Below are 26,744 nucleotides of genomic sequence, written 5' to 3'. Positions count from 1 at the left end.
GTAGAATTGGTTTAAAAATCCAATTATAGGCCAATTATCTACTAGTGAAGAACCAATTACTATAACAGATGTTGAAGAAAAGCCATGTGCCAAAGACTCAAAGCTTGGCGTGGCTACTAGGTTTATGAAGTCATGGAAGAACAAGAAAATTAGAGATTTGGGATGCTGTAAAACTATGTACTAAGACTAAGTTTGTGTTATTTTGTGTTTGTGTCATTTTGTGTTATTTTGTGTTTGTCATTTTGTGTTCAAGTTAATTTGTAAGGGTGTCATTTTGGGTGTCATGTCATCTTGGGTATCATGTTATAAAGCTGTAACAAGTGTTGTAACAGACCTTTTAGAAGTTAACTTATGATGGAACATGTTTTGTAATAGACCTATTTCAAGTTATGATAAGTTATGTTAAGTTATACATAAGCTGTTCAATTACAATACATTATAAGCTATATAAGGTAAACATAATATTACTTTCATTGATAAACTAAATCAATTACAAATATCAGAACAAGGTTTTCCATTGATAGACCAAACCAATTACATAGAAACCATGACAGTTACAGGAACCTTCATTTAAAACACAACTACATTAACTTAAACAATATTGAGTACAAGGAAACGACATTAGCTTAAACACTAAAGCAAAAAAACATCCATGAAAGACTAAGTACAACAATCAGAACAAGATTTTTTCTCTTCTCCATTCCAAGCTTCTTCTTTAATTTGTCTAATTTCTTTGAGTCTTCTCCCAATCTCTTCCCAGCTTCCCAATCAATATCCTTAACAATTTCCTTCGCAAATTCAAGCAACGAAACTTTGGTGATTTCACATTGACAACATCTTGAAGGATTAAGTTTGTTCACCAAATCGTCCCACATAAACAGACCACAGCCATTCTACAAAATCCAATTCAACATTCATAAACTTTTGGAAAAATTGTACATTAAAAGGAATAGAAACACTTACCATTGAATTTCTACATTTCCATAATTTCCTATTGGAGTGATCAATTGTGTTTTAAACCCACAACTTCATCGTTTCATTGCACCCACATGTTGGCAATCCCCTACCAAAATTACCAGTTGATGATGACGATGACTTGCTATCACCCATGCTTGAAGAAAAACGAAGACGAATCAAGACGAAGAAGGAACTCACCAACATGAACGAAGAAGATGCTGCAGTTTGTACAAGAGTCGAAGCATACAAGAGGGTTAAATTGTACAAATCGTAACCCTATAATTTGAACTCAAATTTGGCCATGTAGTACTGCACATGTGGCATAAAACCATAATTTAAAATAAACAATAAATCCACATAGAAAAAAACCATAGAATCTTTTATGCCACTAGGCAATTGGGGGGTTTGTTGATGGAATCTAAATAAGATCAGGGGGGATCAATAAATTTTTTTTACAGGGGCTAAAACTAAAACTCGCTAACATTACAAGGGGAGTTTGAATATTTAACTCTAAAATATAATTAAAATAATAAATATAATTTATACTAAAGAAGGAAATAAGAAATTATATTCGAAAGAATACATAAGCACTACCATTTTAGAAATGTGAAGAGAGAGGAAGGAAATTAAACCAAGAAAATAAAAATCAATACAAAAAATTAGAAATATCATATTACAGTTTCTAAAATTGCGATGTTCCAAATCATTGTACGATATGTATATTTCAATAAGATATGTATATTTCAATCTTCGTTTTAAGACTGTTGTTCGTATGAGATAGGGTCGGTTAGACTCTCATTTAAATTGTAAAACCTGCAAAATAATAATTTAAAATTATATTACACAATATGAATATCATCAAAATAATATTTATAAAATGAACTAGAATCTGATCAAGACATTAAAATTAAAATTTATACCAAAAAAAATGGAAAGGAAATTGATTTGAATAGATGTAAAAAAAATGAAACCTTACATTATTAGATAAAAATAGAAAAATTAATTCTCTTTTTAAATCGGTGTTGAATAGTTCACCCATTCATCTCATTATTTGTCAAGTTAAAAAACGAACAAATTGTACTTAAAAAACGTTAGCTAGAAGAAAAGTGATTTTAAATAATTAAAATTTAATAATTTAATATGTAAATATTGACATTATAAACTAAAAAAAACTATAAAATATTAAAAATTATAGAATTTACAATTGTCTCAATGCTAAAAAATGATATTATTTTTAAAAAAATAAATAGTGATCTTTTTATTTTTATATAATTAAAATATTTATTATAATTGCATTGTGATATTTCTTCAACATACCTTATTTATAATTCTATAAATTAAAACAAATAAATTATTCATATCAAACATTAGCTTAAAAAAAAGGTATTAAAATTTTTTCATAATCCTATTTTCATACAGATCTAAAATATATTCTAGAAATATTTACTATGTGTAACACTAAAAAAACTATAAGATTTTAAAAATTGTAGAGTTAATACAATTGTCTCAATTCTAAATTCTAAAAAATGATATTTTTCTTTTTGAAATAAATAGTGATATTTTTTTCTAATTTATAAATTAAAGAAAAAACAGGTTATTATTCATATAAAACCTTAGCTAAAAAATTGGTATTAAAAATTTTTCAAAATCGTAACTTTTCATATGGGATTAAAATATATTCATTATTTACAACACTAAAAAATTATTTTTTAAATGTAATCATTTAAGACAATTTGTTTTGGCCGCACTTCAGTCAAAGATTCACAAGCAGGTCAACAAGCATTGTGAGTAAACTTCCTAACCAAAGCAGGTTAAAAGCTTTGTGAGTAAACTTTTCACAAAGCATGTTAAACTAAGAATGTCACCATTAAACAAGTGAAAAAGTTTTCAACAATTTCTTATACTACTTCTGCATGTTTCATATGACAGAAAAACTATGACAGTGGCACCTAATGTCTCTAACACTAATAATGTTTTTGGTGTAGCGGTGGATTTCCATGTTTTCAATGAAATCACGGTGGGTTTTCCACGTTTTCACAAAAGCTACTTTTTGGAGCTTCTTTAAAATCACGGCAGATCCATGTTCAGACGTGCGTTTGCTTGATCAAAAGCTAAACCAAATAGGTTATAAATCTATGCACTAGTGACAACTAAAGGATGTCCACAGAGAAATTGTGAATGAAAAACAGTTTGAAATTTTTTATGATTGTACTCGGAACCTCATGACTATTTAAGCTCAATCAACTGATTTTAGTGTATGCCACATTCTAGATAATGCCTTTTGGTTATGCTGTCAATTATAGATTTAGAAACTGCCAAGAGAAGGTAAAAACCAATAGTTTTACAACAGAGGGAGTTCTTATACTTGATTGTTCATCAATAAATCATAATATTCATTACCAGCCTTGATAGTTTCATATTGTAATTCAGTAATTGTCTTTCTCAAAATGCTTGTTTTTCAACTTAGCCCTTCGGTTCTGAAACTATATAGCAATCTGTCTTGGCCACGCTCCTTTAAATTTAGGGCTACCCATCCAACTCAGAACACGAGTTCACAGCAAGAATAACAAACTCAAAGTAACTATACAACATCAATAACTGAGTTGGATAGATGGAAGAACACAGAATCAAACATCAAACTTTAAACTCAGATTTTAGAACACAGTCCTTTCCCACAATTCTAAAATGATGAAACACTGTTGAAACATAGTTACAAAATATCTTACCTAGTTTCGGCCTTACAATAGACCTCTTTGCAATCATTTCTCAAAGAAGAAGTTTCTCTGCCTTATCATTTTCATCTTTATCAAAAAGAGAACGGATAATTATATCAAGAGTAATGGCGATTGAAATGCAACTATTGTCTTTCATTTTTTACAGCATAGCCAACACTTCATCAGACAAGCTTTTGTTACAAAGTCCATGGATCATAATAGTATATGCATAAACATCAAGATTGTAGCCTTTGACCAAAAGATCTTCAAAAACCTTTTGTGCATCCTCTAAAAAGAATTTCTGAGTTCTACATTTTTGCAATTACAAAATGTAATTGAACCAAGGGAAGTTGATAGAAAGGACAACACATCATAAAGATTTTAGATAAAAACTATCAACTACACTGCCATACTACCATGAGAAAACCAACCCTTATGAAATATATGACAGTTAAACAACAGCCGTCATCAAAATCTACCTTAGCATGCAGTTCTGCAACTTATGTTTAAGCGGTATCATAACTCTTTAACATCACAATCAGTAGCTGAAATCTTCCTGCAAGAAATTGTTCGATTTCAAGGTTTTCCTTCCACCATAGTCTCTGTCAGGGACAAGATTTTTCTGAGTCATTCCTGGACAGAATTATTCAATATGGCTGGTACCAAACTGAAGTTATGTACAACTTATCACCTGAAACAGATGGTCAAACTGAGGTAGCAAATCGGTGCTTGGAGGCCTATCTGAGATGCTTAACCGTGCACAGACTGCGATAATGGGCCAGGTTGCTAGGTTGGGCATACTTTTGGTTTAATTCCAATTACAACAATTCAACGAAAACAACTCATTTCAAAGCTTTATACAGGCGTGATCCACCACAGTTGGTTAAGGATACCACCGTTCCTTCAGCAGTGGAGGTAGTTAACAGGTTGACTCAAGAACGTGACATCATTGTTCATTATCTTCATTCCAACTTGGCAAAAGCCCATAATCGGACGAAAGTATCTCTTTCAAATCATTTCTAGACATCATTTCTCCACTTCTCTGCTTCTAACAAAAGTAGAGTAGATTTCATGGAAATATGCCTCTAATACCTACGAAGACCTAAGTTGGTGATTTAACACCACATTTATTGGGACATAGACTTCATTTGAGCAAGATGCAATCATCGCAAACAACATGTGATCCATCAAGAATAAATTTAACATCAAATTGTCAAGCCTCACCATTAGCATAATAAATTGCATAAGAATTCACTTAGAACACGACACATTCAAAAATTCAAGGAAAATAGGATAAGGCTCTAAAAATGTTAGAATTTAGCATCAGATGGTATGGCCTACTAGTAAAGAAACTTCAAAAACAGTAGGCATATATCGGTTAAAAGTTGCATAAAATTGGGTATACTATTTTCACTATACCTTAGTTTTCACTCAAACTGCACTTCTAATTTAAACTAGGGCAAATAAACCTTTAGTTTAGATTCACTTCACTTGATATTCAATCTTTCTTCATATTCTTTTGGGTCGAATAAATCATTCAATCCTAATTCCTAATAGAAAATTTAATTCCATGAAGATTCGATGGGAAAGCTCCAACACTGCTTTGCATAAATATGGAGCTCTAGGTTATAAACTTCAGGCCTTGATTCAATATAATGAGGCATTTCTAGAATATTCAAAGTCAGCCTCTATGGCACATATCTCACTCATTTCCATAGGAAGAACCCTTAGTCCAATGTATATAATATTGATGTCTATACATAATATTTCACCTGCATACATAAGCGGGACTTTTCACACATTGACCCTAAAAAAATAGAGAAGAGCAACACTTATCTCATAGAAACCATAACAAAGTGAAAAATTCTATATTTTAAAAAGAGAATGGGAATGAAAAATGCAACTGTATTAAGAATAGATTTGAATAGATTGTACTAAACCAGAACCTATAAGAAGATATGCCTGCCCAACGACGTAACAAACTTATCCCTGCCTTCACTATAACTAACTACTGTAAGTTCACCCTTCATCACTCGTTACCACAAGACTAACAAACTCATCCTCTTGGTCTTGATGAGTATTGAAAGGAATTTTTTATTATATAAAGCATCAAGATATTTTCTATTGCTAAAGATATTGGCTAGAGGTGTAATACAACTAGTACAAACACAGTCCAACACTTCTAAAACAACAAAATAATTATAACAGTCTACCAATTTCCTTCAAATTGTAACTTACCAATAATTGAGTCAGTGCAACAGTTCAGACCACAACAAAATCTCATGTGACTACAACTCTCCGCGGTCTTAAGGATCACAACTGCAACCACAAGTCAATACTTATAAGACATTAATTAATAATTTGAATAATGGAAAAGGGCATATTACCATGTTGTGTCTGGATCCGTTGCCTCACAAAAAGGGTCTATTCTTGAAGGCCGGTTTTGTTGTATATGAAGTAGATTATATAGAACAATTGTGAGGTTTCTTATCGGGAACTATCTTAAAGGTTTCACATATAGGGTTATAGTGGTTAGTGCAAACATGTATCTTATTCTAGTAACGATTAAGTGACTTTTGTTCCAATGCATATGTATATCTTAGAGACAAATTCGATATCGTGTATGATATTTGCGTAATGAATTGACGACACTATTTCAAAAATAATTAGAAAATCAAAGTGATTGATTAAGTAATTAAGATATTAAAGTTGTAGAGTGATCATCGACTTGAGCTTATCCACAAACCCGACCAAGATGAATGAGCTGACTAAAAAAAAATTGGTTTAGACATATATGTTATCAAGTTACTAGAGGAATGTGTGTCAACTCTTAGACAAAGTGTTAAGAGGCAATTCTATGTTGGATATACAAGTTAAAAATTTACAAACAAGATTGTATTTGTGACATACTTGATTCTCTAAATATGAAAGAAGCACTTTGACTTTTGTATTACATAACTGCAAGAAATAGAACCTGCTTCTAAACATGTAGAATCAAAATCTACATATAAATTGGTAACATATTTACAGCTCTCTGAATCTATAATGTAAATTCCTGTGTCCTAAATCTACATTTGGATTTGTAAGGATTGGAAATAGAAATAAACAGCCCAATTGCTACATGTACTTGGTGGATATGAATCAAATGGACATTGTATTAATGGAAGTATTGTAACTTCAGAATAGCAGTGACATTAAAAAGACAATAGAAGCAGCTCAAAGCCAAAGGCTTCCAAACCTAAAAATGAAATCAGAACTCATAATGTTCTACTTCTCTAACCAACCTTTTACCCAAAATATCATGGCCCATGCTTATAGCAATGATATTCAAAAGATAAGAGCAACAGTTTAAAACCAAACATCTTGCATGAAGGCCTAAATAAGCATCTTATCTATTTTCAATTTTATAGTAGACCTCTCGCAATCATTTCACGAAGAAGTTTCTCTGCTTTATCATTTTCATCATTTTCAAATAGGGAGAGAATAATGATTTCATAAGTTTGAGCATCCGGAATGCAACAATTGTCTTTCATTTTTGACAGCAATGTCAACGCTTCATCAAACAAACCACTCTTACAAAATCCATGGATCATAACATTATATGTACAGACATCAAGATTGTAACCTTTGACCAAAAGTTCTTCAAAAAACTTTCGTGTATCCTTTAGTCTTCCACCTTTACACAATCCATCGATAATAGTGTATGTGTACACATCAAGTTGAATACCTTTGTCTTTAAATTCTTTAAAACATGCAATTGCCTTATCAAGTTGATGGTTTTTGCATAAAGCATCCAATATAGAACTGTATGTAATAATATCAGGTAGTTGACCTCTATCACGCATTTCATCGACAAGCTCCAAAGCATATGAGATCCTTCCCAATTTGCACAAGCCATCAATAAGGGAACTATAAGTTATTGTATTAGGAATGATTTTTCCACAATGCATTTCTTTGAAGAGACTTATAGCTTTGTCGATCATTTTAATCTTACAGAATCCTTTAATCATGATATTGTAGTTGTAAACATTAGGAGTTACTCCCCTTTGGACCATAGTCTTGAATATACAATCAGCCTTGTTCACTTCATTTACTAGACAATATCCATCCATTAAAGAACTATAAGTAACAACATTAAGTTTAATGTCATTTTTAATCATCACAGCTAACACATTTTGTGCTTCTTTCACCTTCCCTTGCTTACAAAAAGCATCAACCAATATATTAAAGGTATACACATCCGGATTGATGTTTTCCAATGTCATTTTATTAAATAAATCAATTGCTTCTTTTAGTTTACCAACAATGCAAAATCCACTAATTAAGGTATTGTAAGTGAAAACATTAGGAGAAATCCTCTTAGCAAGCATTTCAGAATATAAATCACATGCATCGTAAATAAGTTTATTTTTGCACATGCTATCAATAATGGTAGTGTACATTACCACATCAGAGTGGACTAATTTCCCATCAACTCGTTTGAGCAACTGTAGCGCTGCAGTTGTTTGTCCGGCTTTGCATAGACCATTGATCAATATCCCATAAGTAACTTGGTCCAACTTAAATCCCTGAGCTATGAGGTTGTCATGAAAGTGCAATGCTTGATGGAGGTGACCTTTGAGACAGAGACCCTTGATGAGTGTAGTAAAAGTTATGCAATCTGGGCGATAACCTCTCTTGAGAATCTTTGCGAATACAGAAAAGGCAAAAGTAATATGACCCAATTGAGAAAGAGAATTGATGAGAATATTGAGAATTACCAAATTAGGAGTAACTCTACTGAATTCCATTTGGCGAGAAAGGAAAACAACAGTGGGGTAATGTTTGGCTTTGACAAGAGAATCTAAAATCTTGCCAAATTCAATGGCAGGTGGAGTGAGATTCTTATGGAGCATTTGGTTGAAGAAGGTGTCAATAATTCTTGGCTTGATACTTTTCTCATTATTATTTCTCGTATATATAAAGGTTACAGGGCTATATCGGTAATTACACTAAATAATTACATTTAAACTAATTCCTATTCACATCCCCCCTCAAATTGATGCTGCTTGTCAATGAGCATCAATTTGCTAACAATAAACTGATGACGTGGACGCGGAACAGCCTTGGTAAGAATATCTGCAATCTGCAACTGAGTACTGACATGAGGAAGTGATATTATTCTGTCATCATAAGCGTCACGGATTGAGTGACAATCAACTTCAATATGTTTGGTGCGTTCATGAAAAACAGGATTTGCAACAATTTGGATGGCACTTGTATTGTCAGCATAAAGTGAAGTTGGCTCTATTTGAGGAAATCCAAGTTCATCCAAAAGACCACGAAGCCAAATTATTTCAGAACAAGCAGCAGACATGGCACGATACTCAGATTCAGTAGAAGATTTAGAGACTCTCGCTTGTTTCTTACTTTTCCATGAGATCAATGAAGAGCCAAGAAACATGCACCAACCAGTGACAGATCGTCGAGTATCAGGGCACCCTGTCCAATCGGCATCACTATAAGCACTCAATTTAGGAGGAACTCCAGTAGGAAAGAATAAACCACGATGAGAGCTTCCCTTCAAGTAACGAATTATACGACGAACTGCTGCCAAGTGAAGGTGGCGAGGAGAGTACATGAATTGACTTACTTGTTGAACAGCAAATGATATGTCAGGGCGAGTAATAGTCAAGTAATTAAGGCTACCCACGAGTTGACGATACAATAAGGGATCATGCAACAGATCACCATCATCACGATGATATTTAACATTAACCTCAAGAGGAGTATCCACTGGATTAGCCGATTGCAGACCAGCCATAGAAATTAAATTTGTGGCATACTTGTGTTGATGGAGGAATATGCCCTTGGATGTAGAATGAACCTCAAGACCAAGAAAATAATGCAAATTACCAAGATCTTTCATATGAAACGCTGTTTGTAAATGCTGTTTAAGGCTTTGAATGGAAGCATGATCAGAACCAGTAATAATCATATCATCAACATACAGAAGAAGTAGGACAATTCCAGTAGATGTTCTATGAATAAATAGAGAAGAATCGTACTGACTCTGAGTAAAGGAAAACTGATGAGTGGTAAATTGTTGTGAATTTGAGTGTGAATAATTAGCACTCATTAGCTTAATTCATTTTCTTTTCGTCAATAAACCTTAACTTTAGTATATATTTGGTATAGTTTACGTTATAGTGTATATATTGCGTTATCGTGTAAATATCATTGAGTTTAATTGTTTTCATATTATTTTTGTAGGTATTCAAGCATTGATATTTATTCATAGTTAGATAGAGCATTGAATAAGCTTTCCAACGCTTCAAACCGGGCGAAAATCGGAGTTACGGTTCTCAAGTTATGGCCGAAACAGTGCAGAATTTTTGCTGTTCTGGTGTACTTCGCCGGGCGGAGCAATTGGCTCGCCGGGCGAAGCAGAAATACTCAAAAATGTGATTTGCTACTGCCTGGAGTCGCCGGGCGAACCATTTTAGTCGCCGGGCGAAGCAGTGTCGGCAGAAAACGCAATAAAGCTGTTGGAAATCATTTTTTCAAGGATGGTTGGATATTTTAGAGCTCCAATCCATCCAATAGCATTTTTTGAGTGGAAAGATGCTAGAAAACACATTGGAGCTGTCAAATGGATGATCCGGGGTTGAATCCTTCATCAACCGGAGCCGACAAACCGGGAGATTTTTGGGTTTTTCTTCTTTTCTTCTCTTTGTGGTTTCTTTTGTGAGTTTTGTTATGTATATACTTTGATCTCATGTATATTTGTTGACTATTATGTTATATAAAGCTTGCTTTCATATTTTATGGATTATTGTCTTAGATTGTTGCTTTGTTGCTATGTGTTTGAGTTGCTATAGAGATGTAGGGCTCTAATGCTTATCTAGGATGATTTTCTATTAACTTAATTGCAGAGATGGATTAGGTTGATAATCACTTAGTGTCAATGCTTAATGCGTCTGAGTGGCCGTGTTTGTCTGAGAGATCGACATTTACGGGAAGCTCGGATTTCTCATGTGTTGTTTAGGTGTCTGAGAGATCGTCACTTAGATAATGTTGTGGGTTGTGTTGTTGACATGTGGTAATAGTGATAGGTTACAAGTTGAGTATATTTGGTCAATAAGTTTAAGTTTGTGAAGAGTAGATTATATGCAATACTTGATAGTTACTTCTCTCTAAAGAATGAATTCTTTTTGTGTTAATATTTACTTTTCCATTTTTTATCTTTAACAAATTCAATCCAAACTCATAACTATGGAAACGGTTGAACGGCAGTTCAATGCACTAGTCCCTGTGGAGACGATAAATTCCCGGATAAATACTTCCAAATCTTTTGTTGCTTGCCGCTTTACCGCTTCAACAAAATGGCGCCGTTGCCGGGGATTGGTGTTTTATTGAATTTGCATTGCAATAGTTTCTTTGGTTTGGAGTTTTGTATATATTGAACATATTGTATATTCTTACTTGTCTATATTTGTGTATATGTTTACTATACTTTCACATGTTTTCTATACTTGTACATTTGTTATATTATTGTTTGTTTTCCTTTCACGTTTGCTTGTGTGTGGTTAGGAATAGCCGGACGGAAGTAACTTGAAGGAACGTTCTTAAATAACAGGCGTCGAGCTAACGACGTAAAACAAGCGCTTGTTGGGAGGCACCCCAACGTTTGTAAATTGTTTATAATTTTTTCTTTAGTTTTTGATTGTTTGTGTTCAAAGTTTGGCTCGATAGCTTGAGGTCGCAATTGGTGATTTATCAAGTTTGATCGTTGCGACTTGCGGATGTATGGTAATGATAGAGTTTAACATTTTGTATACGTTCGAGGTATGTGTTTATCACTTTCTAGATTGTAGCATATTCATGATACTTAGGCTTTTTGCAACTTGTATGCCATTCATTCTTTCGTATACTTGTTCATTTGTGAATCACTTTAGTTCCCAACCTTTTTGTGAGGAAGCTTTCCATTGTTTACATATGCGGGAGACCACAATTCTTGTTTTAACTAGATGTTATTATGTTTAATCTTTTGTTTGTATTGACTTTGTGAAAGCATGAAAATGATCAAGGCATTTTGTTTGATTTTGAGCATATATACCTTAGCCATATTGTCATTTCACCTTGTGAGTGTGTGTTCTTTTGTTAACCCCCTTTGAGCTTTTTGTCATTATCCATTTCGCTTTTTGAACTTGAGAATTAGTTTGCTTTTTGGTGGATTTTGATTGTTGTTTTTTCTTGAACCCTCAACCTTTTGTTGTTGTATGAGTTTTTACCTTGCCTTAGTAAGTGGGAGTATTCATTGTATAACGTTGGTTGAATTCAAGTTGGGGAGAGCATTGATTATGGGCTTGTTTGGTTGGTTGAGTATGTGTTGAGGAAAGGAAAAAGAAAAAAAGAAAGAAAGAAAAATAAAGAAAGAGAAAAATAGAAAAAGAAAGAAAAAGAAAAAGAAAGAAAAAAGAGGAAAAGCTTTGAAAAATAGTAAGACAAAGAGTATGGAATAAATTGTGCTAATAAGTTTTGTGTTTGGTGTGAAACTTGTGATGATGAAGAAGTGTGATTTAAATTATATTGTGTGAAACTTTGTGGAAGTAATTACTCCCTTAGTTTTGGGCAAGTTTTTGTTTCATTTAGCTTTAGGACTTATCACTTGTTTGTTTACCGAGCCGCATTACAACCTTGAAAAGCCCTTGTGATTTATGTTTTCATGTGTCAATGTGAATTTTTGAGATAAATGCATAATTTTGTCTATTGTTTGCAAGATTGTTGGATGAGTGAAAATTCTTCATTTTGTGTTTTTCATCTACCGATGATTCTTTTTGCTAGGTATGATTCATATGTGAACTTGCATTGTTTTAGAATGTTTGGCAGAAATTTTGTATTTAGCATTGGTTTCATGTTTTTATGTTATCATCAAAGTAGTGGTAAGTAGTATACTTTGTGTGTACCGTTTTTGATTGAGCCATACATTTGTTTCCTTCTTTAGAACTTGTCGTTTCGTGATTCTTTGATTGATCTTTTTGTCATTTCGAGTTGTTTAGTTTTGTTTGAGGACAAACTTTCTTTTGTGTGAGATTTGTTTGTTTCTTATTTGAGGACAAACAAGTCTAAGTTGGGGAGAGTTTGATGAGTGGTAAATTGTTGTGAATTTGAGTGTGAATAATTAGCACTCATCAGCTTAATTCATTTTCTTTTCGTCAATAAACCTTAACTTTAGTGTATATTTGGTATAGTTTACGTTATAGTGTATATATTGCGTTATCGTGTAAATATCATTGAGTTTAATTGTTTTCATATTATTTTTGTAGGTATTCAAGCATTGATATTTATTCATAGTTAGATAGAGCATTGAATAAGCTTTCCAACGCTTCAAACCGGGCGAAAATCGGAGTTACGGTTCTCAAGTTATGGCCGAAACAGTGCAGAATTTTTGCTGTTCTGGTGTACTTCGCCGGGCGGAGCAATTGGCTCGCCGGGCGAAGCAGAAATACTCAAAAATGTGATTTGCTACTGCCTGGAGTCGCCGGGCGAACCATTTTAGTCGCCGGGCGAAGCAGTGTCGGCAGAAAACGCAATAAAGCTGTTGGAAATCATTTTTTCAAGGATGGTTGGATATTTTAGAGCTCCAATCCATCCAATAGCATTTTTTGAGTGGAAAGATGCTAGAAAACACATTGGAGCTGTCAAATGGATGATCCGGGGTTGAATCCTTCATCAACCGGATCCGACAAACCGGGAGATTTTTGGGTTTTTCTTCTTTTCTTCTCTTTGTGGTTTCTTTTGTGAGTTTTGTTATGTATATACTTTGATCTCATGTATATTTGTTGACTATTATGTTATATAAAGCTTGCTTTCATATTTTATGGATTATTGTCTTAGATTGTTGCTTTGTTGCTATGTGTTTGAGTTGCTATAGAGATGTAGGGCTCTAATGCTTATCTAGGATGATTTTCTATTAACTTAATTGCAGAGATGGATTAGGTTGATAATCACTTAGTGTCAGTGCTTAATGCGTCTGAGTGGTCGTGTTTGTCTGAGAGATCGACATTTACGGGAAGCTCGGATTTCTCATGTGTTGTTTAGGTGTCTGAGAGATCGTCACTTAGATAATGTTGTGGGTTGTGTTGTTGACATGTGGTAATAGTGATAGGTTACAAGTTGAGTATATTTGGTCAATAAGTTTAAGTTTGTGAAGAGTAGATTATATGCAATACTTGATAGTTACTTCTCTCTAAAGAATGAATTCTTTTTGTGTTAATATTTACTTTTCCATTTTTTATCTTTAACAAATTCAATCCAAACTCATAACTATGGAAACGGTTGAACGGCAGTTCAATGCACTAGTCCCTGTGGAGACGATAAATTCCCGGATAAATACTTCCAAATCTTTTGTTGCTTGCCGCTTTACCGCTTCAACAAAAACCCAAGTAGAGTGGAGCGAAATTTTTCATACCATGCTCTAGGCGCTTGTTTCAAACCATATAAGGAGCGTTTGAGCTTGCACACACCCTTAGATGACGGAAATAAACCTTGAGGAGGAGTCATATAAATATCTTCCGCCAGGTCACCATGAAGAAAAGCATTTTTCACATCTAATTGATGAAGAGCCCACCCGTTAGAAGCAGCTATAGAGAGTACCGTACGAACAGATGTCATTTTGGCAACCGGTGCAAATGTCTCATCATAATCAATTCCATATTCCTGCTTGTTTCCTAAGGCAACCAAGCGAGCCTTGAAACGGTTGAGGGACCCATCAGAATTCAATTTCACAGAATACACCCATTTGCAGCCAATGGGTTTAACATCAGGAGGACAAGAGACAATATCCCATGTGAAATTCTCTTGAAGAGCTTGAAGTTCCTCATTCATTGCTTTTATCCAACGTACATCTTTAGCAGCCTGTGAATAGCAAGTAGGAATAGATATGCTAGAGAGTGTGGCAGTCAGAGAAGTATGTGAGGAATCATACCTGTCTGGTGAATATCTATCTGGTGCTCGAGATATTCGACCAGAACGTCGTGGTTCAACCGTTACAGGATCAGGTGGCGGTTCAGCGTCGGGAAGGGGTGTGGGAACTTGCTGTTTGTGTTTTCTGACATATACATGACCTGGTTTATAACGTTCTATAGATTGAGGCATAATAGAAAACTTAGGAAGAGTAACAATATCATTCATGACAGGAGAAACACATGGAAACATAAACTGATTATCAAAAACTGTCACATTCCTATAAATGCGAAAACGATGGTTAGTGACATCATAACACACAAATCCCTTATGAGAGTGACTATACCCCATAAACGCACATTGAACAGACTGCGCTCCAAGCTTATGCCTTTCAAATGGAGGTAAGTGAACAAAACAAACACATCCAAAAGTATGTAAATCATTATAATTAGGCTGAATTTTAAAAAGACGAAAAAAAGGAGAATCGAGATCAATAACCGTAGAAGGAAGACGATTGATCAAGAAGACAGCTGTGGAAAGAGCCTCCACCCAAAATCGGGGTGGTACAGAAGCTTGAAGAAGTAAAGTGCGGGTCACATCAAGCAAATGACGATTCTTGCGTTCTGCCATCCCATTTTGTTGGGGGGTATTGGGACAAGATCGTTGAGACAAAATACCTTTTTGTTGAAGAAATTCTTGAAACTCACGAGACATGTACTCACCACCAGAATCAGAGCGAAATTTTTTAACATTTTCATGAAATTGAGTTTCAACATATGTCAGAAATTTCTTAAACATAGAAAACACTTCAGATTTAGACCGAAGAAAATATATCCAAGTAAAACGACTATAATCATCAATAAATGTGATAAAATATTTATAGCGAGCATGAGAAACTACAGGAGACATACCCCATACATCACTATGAATCATTTCAAAACAAGAGGAAGCCCGATAAGCACCAGACGGAAAAGGAAGTGTTTTACTTTTAGCTAATTTGCAAACAGAACATGAAAGAGAGGCATTATAAACAACATTTTTATTTCCCAATAAACCAGTTTTAAATAAATGAGATAAAACAGCAGAGTTAGGATGACCCAATTTTCTATGCCAATCCTCATAAGCATTCAAGACATTATTACAAACAAGAGATAAATGACTAGAAATAAACTGAAGTGGAAACAATCTTCCCACTTTAGGCCCCTTCGCAACCACCTTCCCCGACACCTGTTCCTGCACAAGGCAACCATCACGAGAAAAATTTACATTACAATTATTATCAACCAATTGACCAACAGATAATAAATTGGAAGCAAGTCCAGGTGCTACAAACACATCTCGAAAATCAGAGTTAAGGTCACCAACATTCGTGATAGAGAGAGCATTACCGTCCGCAATTTGAATTTTCTGATTACCATGGTAAGAACGTAAATTGTGCAAGTATTCAGAAGAGGCTGTCATGTGATTGGATGCACCAGAATCAAGAAACCACGGGCAGGAAACATTTGAAGACTTACCCTGAACTCCCAAGGTTGAAAGAGCGAAAAGTACCATCTGTTGGATTATTTCAGGTTGGAGAGCACCACCATTAGATGGATTGGTGATGGAAGGACCAACTGCAGAGCTTGTACTAGCAGGAAATGCTTGCACCGAACGTTGTGCTGATCGTGGAGGACGGGTGGGACAATCAGAGATAATATGGCCCCGCTGCTTGCAATAATTACAAAACTTCTTACTGCAACTCTGAGCAAAATGTCCAAATTGTTTGCAAGAGAAACATTGGACATGTCGAATATCACGACCTTTACCTCTACTCTGAGGAGCATATGCAAACATAGCAGACTCAGAAATGACAACATCGTGAGACATGGATCCTTGAGTAGCAAGACGTTGTTCCTCTCTGAGAAGTTCACCAACACATGTATCTAAAGAAGGAACAGGATTCCTATTCAGCAAAGCACCTCTGACAACCTCAAATTCTGCACGAAGCTTCATGAGAAATTGATCTCGCCTACTAGTATTGTAGACCTCTTGGACATCCGCGAGAGAACTCTTGGGAACATCAACATGTATAATCGCAGAGTGTTCTGTCCACAAATTCAAAAAACCAGAATAATATTCTTGAACAGACAGATTGCCTTGTTTGTAATTGGCAATGTCTAGCTCCAACTGAAAACGTTTGGCCGCGTTGTCTAGGTTATAGATACGCTTCAAGTAGTTCCACATTTCTTGGGCAGTGGAAAAAGATCGCAAATTATTAATCATGTGAGGATCAATAGTACCGAGAATCCAAGTGATAATCTGAGCATCTTCTATTTCCCATGCATCTAAGTCAGTTGTCTCTAACGGTGCCAAAGAGACATCGTCCAAGTGACTCCATAATCCTTTCCCTTTGACATACATCCGAAATTGAAATTCCCAAACAAGATAATTCTTTCCGGTAAAACGAACACAAATATGATCTATCTCTTCTTCGGAAGCCATAATATCAGAGATGACTTAAGAACAATTTTGTTAACGTAACAATTTTGTTAACGTGAAACAAGAAACACCAACGGAACACTGAAGAAAATACTTGCCGACACCAAATCAACACCCCAATTCAGGATACTCGCCGACACCAAGTCAAAACCCTAATTCAGAATACTTGCCGACACCGAGTCAAAACCCTAATTCAGAATACTTGCCGACACCGATACGATAACACGATCAAAGCAAACACGATTTGTAAGCACCCGAGATTAGAATCGCAATCTTGGAAGAGATTACCGAGAACCGAGATGATTTCAATTACCGAGAAACGAGATCTACTGAGACGATTTCAAGAGCGACCCAGTGGGGTGACGCTGAATAAAGCCAAGATTAACCTAAAACTCACAGGTTTGATCGAAAACCTACTGATACCATGTCAATAATTCTTGGCTTGATACTTTTCTCATTATTATTTCTCGTATATATAAAGGTTACAGGGCTATATCGATAATTACACTAAATAATTACATTTAAACTAATTCCTATTCACAGAAGGAAACAACATCAACAATATCATCATGAAAATGTTGGAGACAGTGAGAGTATGATCTCGAATTGGAAATGGAAACAGAAGCAGCAGCGTACCTTAAAAACGACATTATGGTCTTTGTTGTCAGCGCACTGTGTTGGAATTGGAAAATTGGAATGAAAGAATCATAGATAATAATAAAGCTAAAGGAGTAATATGGGTATGGCAAGCTCGCCATTTGTCGCAAATCTAACAAGTTTACTATTAATAAAGTTTCTATTATTAGTTACATTACTATAAATAGAATATAATTAATTTTGAATTTTCAATTATTCATTATCAATTTATGAAATTAATTTTATTAAATGTATGAATTATCGATATATGTAATACACTTATTTAATTTTTTAGTTCCTTGGCAAATATTAATTATAGTACAAGTATTTTATTGGGAATATATATTTTCAATTTTATTGATTATTTAAAAAAAATTAACAATAATCAATAATGTTAATCAATTAATTTAATATAATAATTTTTTAGTAATTTGTAATAAATACGATTAATATAATTTTTTAGTAATTTAATATAATAATTTTTTAGTAATTTTCTTAGGTATAATTTTTATGGGTATAATAATTTGTAATATAATAATTTTTTAGGTATAATAGTTTTTTAGTATACTAGATTGTGACCCGCGCGTTACGCGATTAGTAATCATAAAATGTTTTTTTATTTGTTTTTTATTTTAAATTTAAGTATTTGTGAAATAAAAATTAAAGATTTTAATTATTAAAAAATTTAATATATTATCATTCAAATAAAATACAAAATAATAATGTAAATACACATAATAAGTTATTTATTTTAAAAAGTGTTGTTTGTAGAAATTGTTTCTTACAATATGGAGAGAAAAAATTAAATGGTAAAATTTATTACTACATCGAGAGATAATCACGATATTTCTTACCATTATAAATGGTTGATCAAGGGAAAAAGACATTTTAAGGAGAGAAATACTTGTCAATTTACTTTCTTTCAATTTTATGACATTTGGTTTGCTTTTGATCCACTTATAGTTGTTATACTCATATTTTATTTAAGCCAATTGTTGTTGTCACAACAACTATCTTCCTTTCATTTTAAAAATCTGCAAAACGTATGAATGTTTAACAAAAATTCAAATTTGTATGTATACATCACCATATGATTAAAATACTAAATTATAAAATATAGATGAATCCTAAAGAGAAAAACATTTGACAATTTAATTTCAATAACTTTTATGGCATTTATTTGCTCATATTTCATTTTAGCCCATTGTTCTTGCCATAACAAATATCTTCATTTCATTTTACAAATCTGCCAAACATATGAATCTTTAACTAAAAATCAAAATTAGGATTGAAATAGTAAATTATAAAAAAAATAGATCAATCCTAAGAAGAGAGAAATATTTGCCAATATACTTTTTTCAAATTTTATGGCATTTATTTGCTTGTGATACTCCTGACTTTAGTTGTTATACTCATATTTCATTTTTGCCAACTCTTCTTGCCTTAATAACTATCTTCATTTTATTTTACAAATCTGCAAAACATAGGAATCTTTAACAAAAATTCAAAATTAAGATTGAAATAGCAAATTATAGAAAACAGAAAGATAAAAATAATGAAGATAGATTTTATTTGTTTGACAGGTTTGTGTTTTTTGTGACCACTACAAAAAACGCAGTTGAATTGCGAGGCTTTTTAAGCCAAATTGTGGAGGTTTTATGTCTTGATTAACGTGTTGCATTTTGATGCTATGATCTTTTTTAAATGGAGAACAATACTATGATTTGAGTGAGTTATATAAATTGAGAGATAAATGAATGTTATTGTGATTTCATAACCGAAAACTAATGACTAATAACTATATATAAAACTTAATAAATTTTTTTCATTAAATGAGTTATTTATTTTTTAACGAAGAAATTTAAATATTAAATGAAAAGTTATTTGATTGAACACTAATAATTGGCAATAACTAATTTTAATGTATTGTTATTCTAAAACGGACAATAAAAATTTGAGGGGTTATCAATTTTAATCGACTTTTTAATGATTTTGTTGTTTGGTATCCCAATGTTAAAATCATCATTTTCTATATTATTAAATAACTAAAATGTATAATCTAATAAAATCCTAACCATATTTACTCATATTCCTATATATGAATAATCATTCTTAAATTTTTTTATTCAGAGAAAATTTATATCTAACAAAAAACAGTTACGATTTTTATGAAAAATATAAAAATATGAAAATGTATATGAAAGCTAACGTATATAAAAATTACGTAGTATTTATACCATGTAGTATTTATACCACTAAATAAGTTAAAATTACGTCTTTTTAAAAGTTATATATACAAATATTTAGGGATGCTCTCATTTTATATATTTAATCTCTTATTAATTTAATACATAAAAATATTACTTAAGAAATTTATGAAATATTTAGGGATTTGAAAACATAAAATTTATTAAATATTTGAGTAGATTCTTTAAAAAATAATTATTTATATTATTACTTATATTATTATTTTATTAATATTGGTTGTTTAATATTATTATTATTATTAATAGATTTCTCTAATTAATATTTTAAAATATTAAAATACAAATAGTTAATTAATATTAGAAATTTTAAGAGATTGACACGTCAGCATTAGTGCTATATTAGAATGACACATCATTATTAGGTTTAGGGTTGTTGCAAAAGTTGTCATCATGGCAACCTTGCATTTAGATTAAGTAGATTTATTGGGTATATACGTTTAAAATTTCTTAAAGTAAAAGAAAATTTTAGAACTATTTATAATTTATAGATCAAGTTATAGTAACATTAACATTATAATTTGTCTTTGTTATTAGTAGCACGCAAGAAAAAAATTATCAATAATAAACTACTTTTTGTTTATAAAAATATCTTTATTACTTAAAAATTTACTTTATTTAACTACAAAAACAATATTTTAATTCTAGATTATGAAGTTAATTTAAAAATAATAAAATTTGTTAATATTTTTGTAAGTTGAAAAAAAATATCAATTAAGAAATTCTATAGGATGAAATAAATATTCAGAAAGTTTGAAAGACATTTAAAACTATTGAAAATTTCCTAAACAAACCCCCCCTTGAAAATGTGAATAAAATGTGTTCAAATTTGTCTGATTGTGTAAAATTAATTGTATTACATTCATATTCACTTAAATAATTTTAAAACAACCCTTTAAATTGAGATTAATGTCAATTATATAAATTTATGTTATTAGTAGTAAATTAAAATTGATATCAAATATCAAATTAATTATACTAATGTGCAATACAATTTTATAAATTTAATTTAATAAATTTAAAATTGATATAAAATTTAATGTGATGTATATTTAATTACTAATAATGATTCCTTATTATTAATAAAGCAGTAAGTACGTTATAAAAACAAATATAACAAGAAAAGATTCCTTATCTATCTATAATATAAGAAAATTAATGGTTGTGGAAAAGTCAAGAATACCCTTATTTAATTTTTTTCCACCACATTAAAATTGTGGTTTTTTTGTTTTTGCACCATAAAATTCTAAATTTTTATTATTAAAATAATACAACTATTATATTTTATCAAACTTATCAAATCTCTCTCAGTTCACTATTTCTTTTCTCTTTCATCACTATTTCACTTCTTTCTTTCACCAAAAAAAATCTATTTTATATATATATATATATATATATATATATATATATATATATATATATATATATATATATACGAAAAATGGTATTTATGATCGAAATATTTTTTAGTCAAAATGATATACGGGAAAAATTTATTCAAAATATCTATTATTAATCTAAATATTTTTATATACAAAAATTTAATATTGATATAAATATATTTGTAAAAGATACATAAATAAAAATAATATTTGTATACGGAAAAAATCTATTATTTACAAAAAAGCGGTATTTATGATCCAAATATTTTTTATTCAAAAATGATATACGGGAAAAAATATACTATTAATTTAAATATTTTTATATACGAAATTTACTATTGATTCAAATATTTTTGTAAATGATACCTAAACAAAAATGAAGTTTGTATACGGGAAGACAATCTATTATTGATCTAAATATTTTTATATACGAAAAATTGTTATTTATGATCCAAATATTTTTTATTCAAAAATGGAATAGGGCAAAAAATCTATTATTGATCTAAATATTTTATATACGAAAATTTGATATTGATCCAAATATTTTTGTAAATGACACCTAAACAAAAATAATATTTGTATATTGAAAAAATTTACTATTTACGAAAAATGGTATTTATGATCCAAATATTTTTATTTCAAAATGGTATACGGGAAAATAATCTACTATTGATATAAATATTTTTGTATACGAAATTTACTATTGATCCAAATATTTTTGTAAATGATACCTAAACAAAAATGAGGTCTGTATACGGGAAAAAAATTATTATTGATCTAAATATTTTTATATATGAGAAATGGTATTTATGATCAAATATTTTTGAATCAAAAATGGTATACGGGAAAATATATATTCTTGATCTAAATATTTTAATATACGAAAATTTAATATTGATTCAAATATTTTTGTAAATGATACTTAAACAAAAATAATATTTGTATATGGAAAAAATCTATTATTTTCGAAAAAGGGTATTTATGACTCAAATATTTTTTATTGAAAAATGGTATACGGGAAAAATTTTATTATTGATCTAAATATTTTTATATACGAAATTTACTATAGATCCAAATATTTTTGTAAATGATACCAAAACAAAAAGGAAGTTTGTATACGAAAAACATTTATTATTGATATAAATATTTTTATATACGAGATATGGTATTTATGATCAAATATTTTTGATCAAAAAATGGTATACGGGAAAAAAATATATTATTGATCTAAATATTTTTATATACGAAAATTTAATATTGATCCAAATATTTTTTGTAAATGATACCTAAAGTAAAATAATATTTGTATATGGAAACAAATTTATTATTTACGAAAAATGATATTTATGACTCAAATATTTTTAATTCAAAAATAGTATACGGGAAAAAATTTATTATTGATCTAAATATTTTTATATACGAAACTTCCTAAGTAGCCATAAGTAGCCCGTCAACGTTTGCAGTTTCTCTTTCTTGCTGTGATTGGTTCGTGCAGGATTACGTGGGCCCAGGTTTGAGTGTTTGTTGACCATTCCATTAAGGCATTTATTGTTCTCTTATTATTTATTCAAGTTATTTTATTACCAACTAATAAATTTGGCTGTGTTGGCAAGAGATGATTGATGATAAACCATGAAGACTGGGGATCGAGTCCTCCCCACGCTATTATTTTTCTCAAATTGTTTATAACAGATCACGCGTTCCTCACCCAGGCAGGTGCATCGTACAACCTCACAGCATCACCACAAGATCTTCACTAACGTAGATCCGAGGGATCAGAGTGCATGTCTACAGTGGACCCTCCAGACTCATCGTACTGAATCACGCCCAGGTTGACTCTTTCCTTGAAATTCCAAATTATGATGCGTTTTCATATATTAATTTCCTTATTCCTTGTTATATCAACAAAAACATATGGCACACATGGCAAAGAGAGAACTATGGTAACCAAGGAATCCTGGGTTCGAGCCCCAGCGGTGGCAATTTAATTTTTATGAGGGTTTCCCATAGGATCCAGCGCGCTGCTCCCTTCCCATGCCTACTATGCACTCTCACACTCCACCATTGGATCCCCAGAAGGACTAATCCAAGGACTCAGACGACGCATCCCTACCATGGACACTCAGAGGCTGCCCACACTGAATCGTACGCCTGGTTTGTCTTAAACTCTTTATTCTTTTCCCTTTTTTTTCGTTTTGTTTTACTGGTTATGAGTGTTCTTATTTTCCTTTTATTATTTTTATTAAAACTAAAATTAATATAGGTTTTTTTTTCATTAGTTTCATCACTTAGTTTTTAAGTTTTATATTAAGTTTTACATTTAAGTTTTTATCATTAAAAATATATAAAGAAATTACAAAAGTTAGGTTTAGGTTATAATTATTTGAATAATTTTAATTAACTTATTAATTAAGTTTTATCAATTTAATTTTGGTTTAATTTTAATTAACTTTATTTAATTAATTTTGACAATTTAAGACTTAGGATTATTTTCACCCATCTTTAAACTATAATTTCAACTCGCGATTCTATTCTCATCTCAAAACTCTTGAATGTCGCATGATTGCTTAAATTCCGTCTTTTATTTAATTATGCTATTTATTTAATTGTTGAATTTAATTTCTGTTATTTAAATTCTAGAAAGTGTATAGGTTGCAATTTTTGTGATGTAATAGTAATTAGGATTTTATTTTCCCGCACTTTACTTTCCGCATCCCCCGGTTTTTATTATGTATCCCCCAATCCCGAAGCCATGTAATAGCGTAGGATTTAATTTTCGCACTTTATTTTTCTGTTTTATTTTTCTGCTATGGTTAGTAAAATAGGGAGTGACAACAAGTAATTGAATGTAGCTCACATAATACAAGATAAATATCTGAATTTAATCCACGTGATTGATGCACGTGCTCACCTCTAGGGTAACTCCTCTTATGCTGCCTTCTCGATAAAATAGTCAAGTCCCTTTGAGCGTATGGACTCCTTAGCCTGTTGCCTTCGATCAAATCATCATAGTCCCTCGATATAAAGATCATAGTCCCTTCGAGTTGCCTACGATAAATATGATATCGTCCCTCGATGTTGCCTCGATAAATGATGATCGTTCCTTCGAATGCTAAGGAGTCTTTACATTTTGCCTAAATGACTATTATATCCTTCCCTTAGACTACCTGCCCTCTTTATGGCAAGGGAAAGTCTTATGGCGAACGATATCTCGATGACCCTTCAAACATCCAATTGAAAGACTTCCTGCCCTCTTATGGTATGGATAGACCCTTTCGCCTGAAAAGCTAAAAGATTGATCTTTCAAAACTTAGGGTAGGTAGTTCTCCATTGCTTGCTCAAATTCAAATCAAACTTTCAATTGCTTTTCACACCTCTTTTTCAAAACAAATTCAAAAACGCTACGCTTATTTACAAGCTGAAGTCCTTATTCAAATCTTTTTACTATTCACACACGACACTTCAAACTTTTCAAACAATTCAAACAAACAAGTGAGCTAAGCAATTAAGAGCCCATGGATAACCATGGATGCAAAGGGTGCCTTACACCTTCCCTTTGTATAACTTACCCCCCGAACTCAAAATCTTTCAAAAGTTCTTTTCCTGTTCTTTTAGCTTTTCTATAAATTGGATAAAATAAAAGTCGATGGCGACTCTTGCTATCCGCGACATTTCTTTTAAAGTCAGTTCACCGTATTACACATTGGTCTTGCTTCTTTAATTTGAAGTTCTTTCAGCAACTGTTTTAACCAAATGAGTTCACATGTTGCCATTGCCATGGCCTTATACTCTGTCTCGGCGCTTGATCTTGCAACTACATTTTGTTTCTTACTATTCCAGGATATAAGGTTTCCTCCAACAAGTACATAATACCCAGAGGTGGATTGTTTATCAATGGATGACCCTGTCCAATCAGCATTAGAGTATCCAACTATCTGAGTATGTCATTTATCTTCATACACGAGACCTTTTTCTAGAGCACACTTAATGTACCTCAGAATCCGGACAACAAATTTATGTGTTCTTGGCAAGGAGAATTTAAGAATTGGCTTACCACACTAACTGCAAAAGAGATGTCTGGACGCGTGACTGTGAGATAATTCAACTTTTTAATCAATCTCTTATACCTTCCTGGATCTTATAGAGGCTCCCCCTGATTAGGTAGCAGTTTGACACTTGGATCCATATGAGTATCAGCTGGTTTAGCGTTCAACAACCATGTTTCTTCCAAAATATCTATAGCATATTTCTGCTGGAAAATCACCAAGCCATCTTTAGATTGGGCCACCTCAATTCCCAAGAAGTAGCTGAGTTTACCAAGATCATTTGTCTGAAATTGATTCTAGAGATGTTGTTTCAACTGGAGTATTCCCTATTGATCACTGTCTGTTATCACAATATCATCCACATTTACAATAAGATAGATACACCCTTGGGCAGAGTGAAGATAAAACACAGAATGGTCAGCTTCACTACGGACCATACTAAACTGTTGTACTATAGTGCTGAATCTGCCAAACCAAGCTCTCGGAGATTGCTTAAGACCATAAAGAGACATGTGTAGCCTACAAACCATATGTGAGGACTACCCCTGATCAACAAACCCAGGTGGTTGCTCCATATATACTTTCTCTTCAATATCACCATGTAAAAAGACATTTTTGACGTCAAGTTGATGAAGAGGCCAATATCGAATGGCTGCAATGGCTAGAAGAAGTCTAACAGATGCCATCTTGGCTACAAGGGAGAAGGTATCACTATAATCTAACCCAAAAATTTGAATGTATCCTTTGGCTACCAAATAAGCTTTAAAACAATCGATCTTACCATCATGACCGACGTTCACTATATAAAGCCAACGACAACATACTAAAGATTTTCCAAGAGGTAGAGGAATCGGTTCCCAAGTACCACTGCTTTGAAGAGCACACATTTCGTCAATCATTGCTTGCCTCCATTCAGGGTGAGATAACGCTTCACCTGGAGTGGTAGGAATATAAATAGAAGACAAAGAAGACAAACAAGTATACTGCAAAGGGGGGAGACGATGATAACATAAATTAATATAATGTGGAGAAGGATTTCGTGTGTTGACGTATACCTTTTCGAAAAGCAATCAGAAGATCAGACTTAGGTTGCGGGATCGGATCCGGTGATGGAGAAGGCGTCGGAGGAGAGTCTGCAATGACCTCAGGGACATGTACTGCAATGACCTCAATGATCATGCAAAATAACAGTATTATTAGTAAAGGTGATAGAAAAATTAAGGGCACGAGTTAAACGATTGACTGACAGTAAATTAAACGGACAATTAGGTACATATAGGACAAAAGTAATAGAGAGAGAAAGACAATAGGATTTGA

At 32.2% G+C, this 26,744-nt stretch overlaps 1 protein-coding gene across 1 annotated transcript; it reads right to left on the bottom strand.

The window, feature by feature from the left end:
* Positions 1-6,807: 6,807 nt before the first annotated feature.
* On the bottom strand, positions 6,808-17,759 carry LOC131653288 (putative pentatricopeptide repeat-containing protein At1g12700, mitochondrial). The gene is made up of 2 exons (XM_058923382.1): positions 17,646-17,759; positions 6,808-8,579 (listed from the first exon to the last, which is right to left on the bottom strand). The coding sequence occupies exons 1-2, from the start codon at positions 17,747-17,749 to the stop codon at positions 7,076-7,078; spliced, it is 1,608 nt and encodes a 535-aa protein (XP_058779365.1). The 5' UTR covers positions 17,750-17,759; the 3' UTR covers positions 6,808-7,075.
* Positions 17,760-26,744: the final 8,985 nt, after the last annotated feature.

Source organism: Vicia villosa, linkage group LG2 (genome assembly GCF_029867415.1).
Source record: "Vicia villosa cultivar HV-30 ecotype Madison, WI linkage group LG2, Vvil1.0, whole genome shotgun sequence".
NCBI lineage: Eukaryota > Viridiplantae > Streptophyta > Magnoliopsida > Fabales > Fabaceae > Vicia > Vicia villosa.
The sequence above is the reverse complement of the archived record's forward strand: the minus strand, read 5'-3'. Positions and strand labels throughout refer to the sequence as shown.

Excerpts from the sequence above, each read along its gene's own strand:
- LOC131653288 (XM_058923382.1), bottom strand. The coding sequence starts at position 17,749 with ATGTCGTTTTTAAGGTACGCTGCTGCTTCTGTTTCCATTTCCAATTCG. Across the intron at positions 8,580-17,645 it reads GATATTGTTGATGTTGTTTC|CTTCTTCAACCAAATGCTCC; the intron begins CTTCTGTGAATA and ends AATTATTGACAC.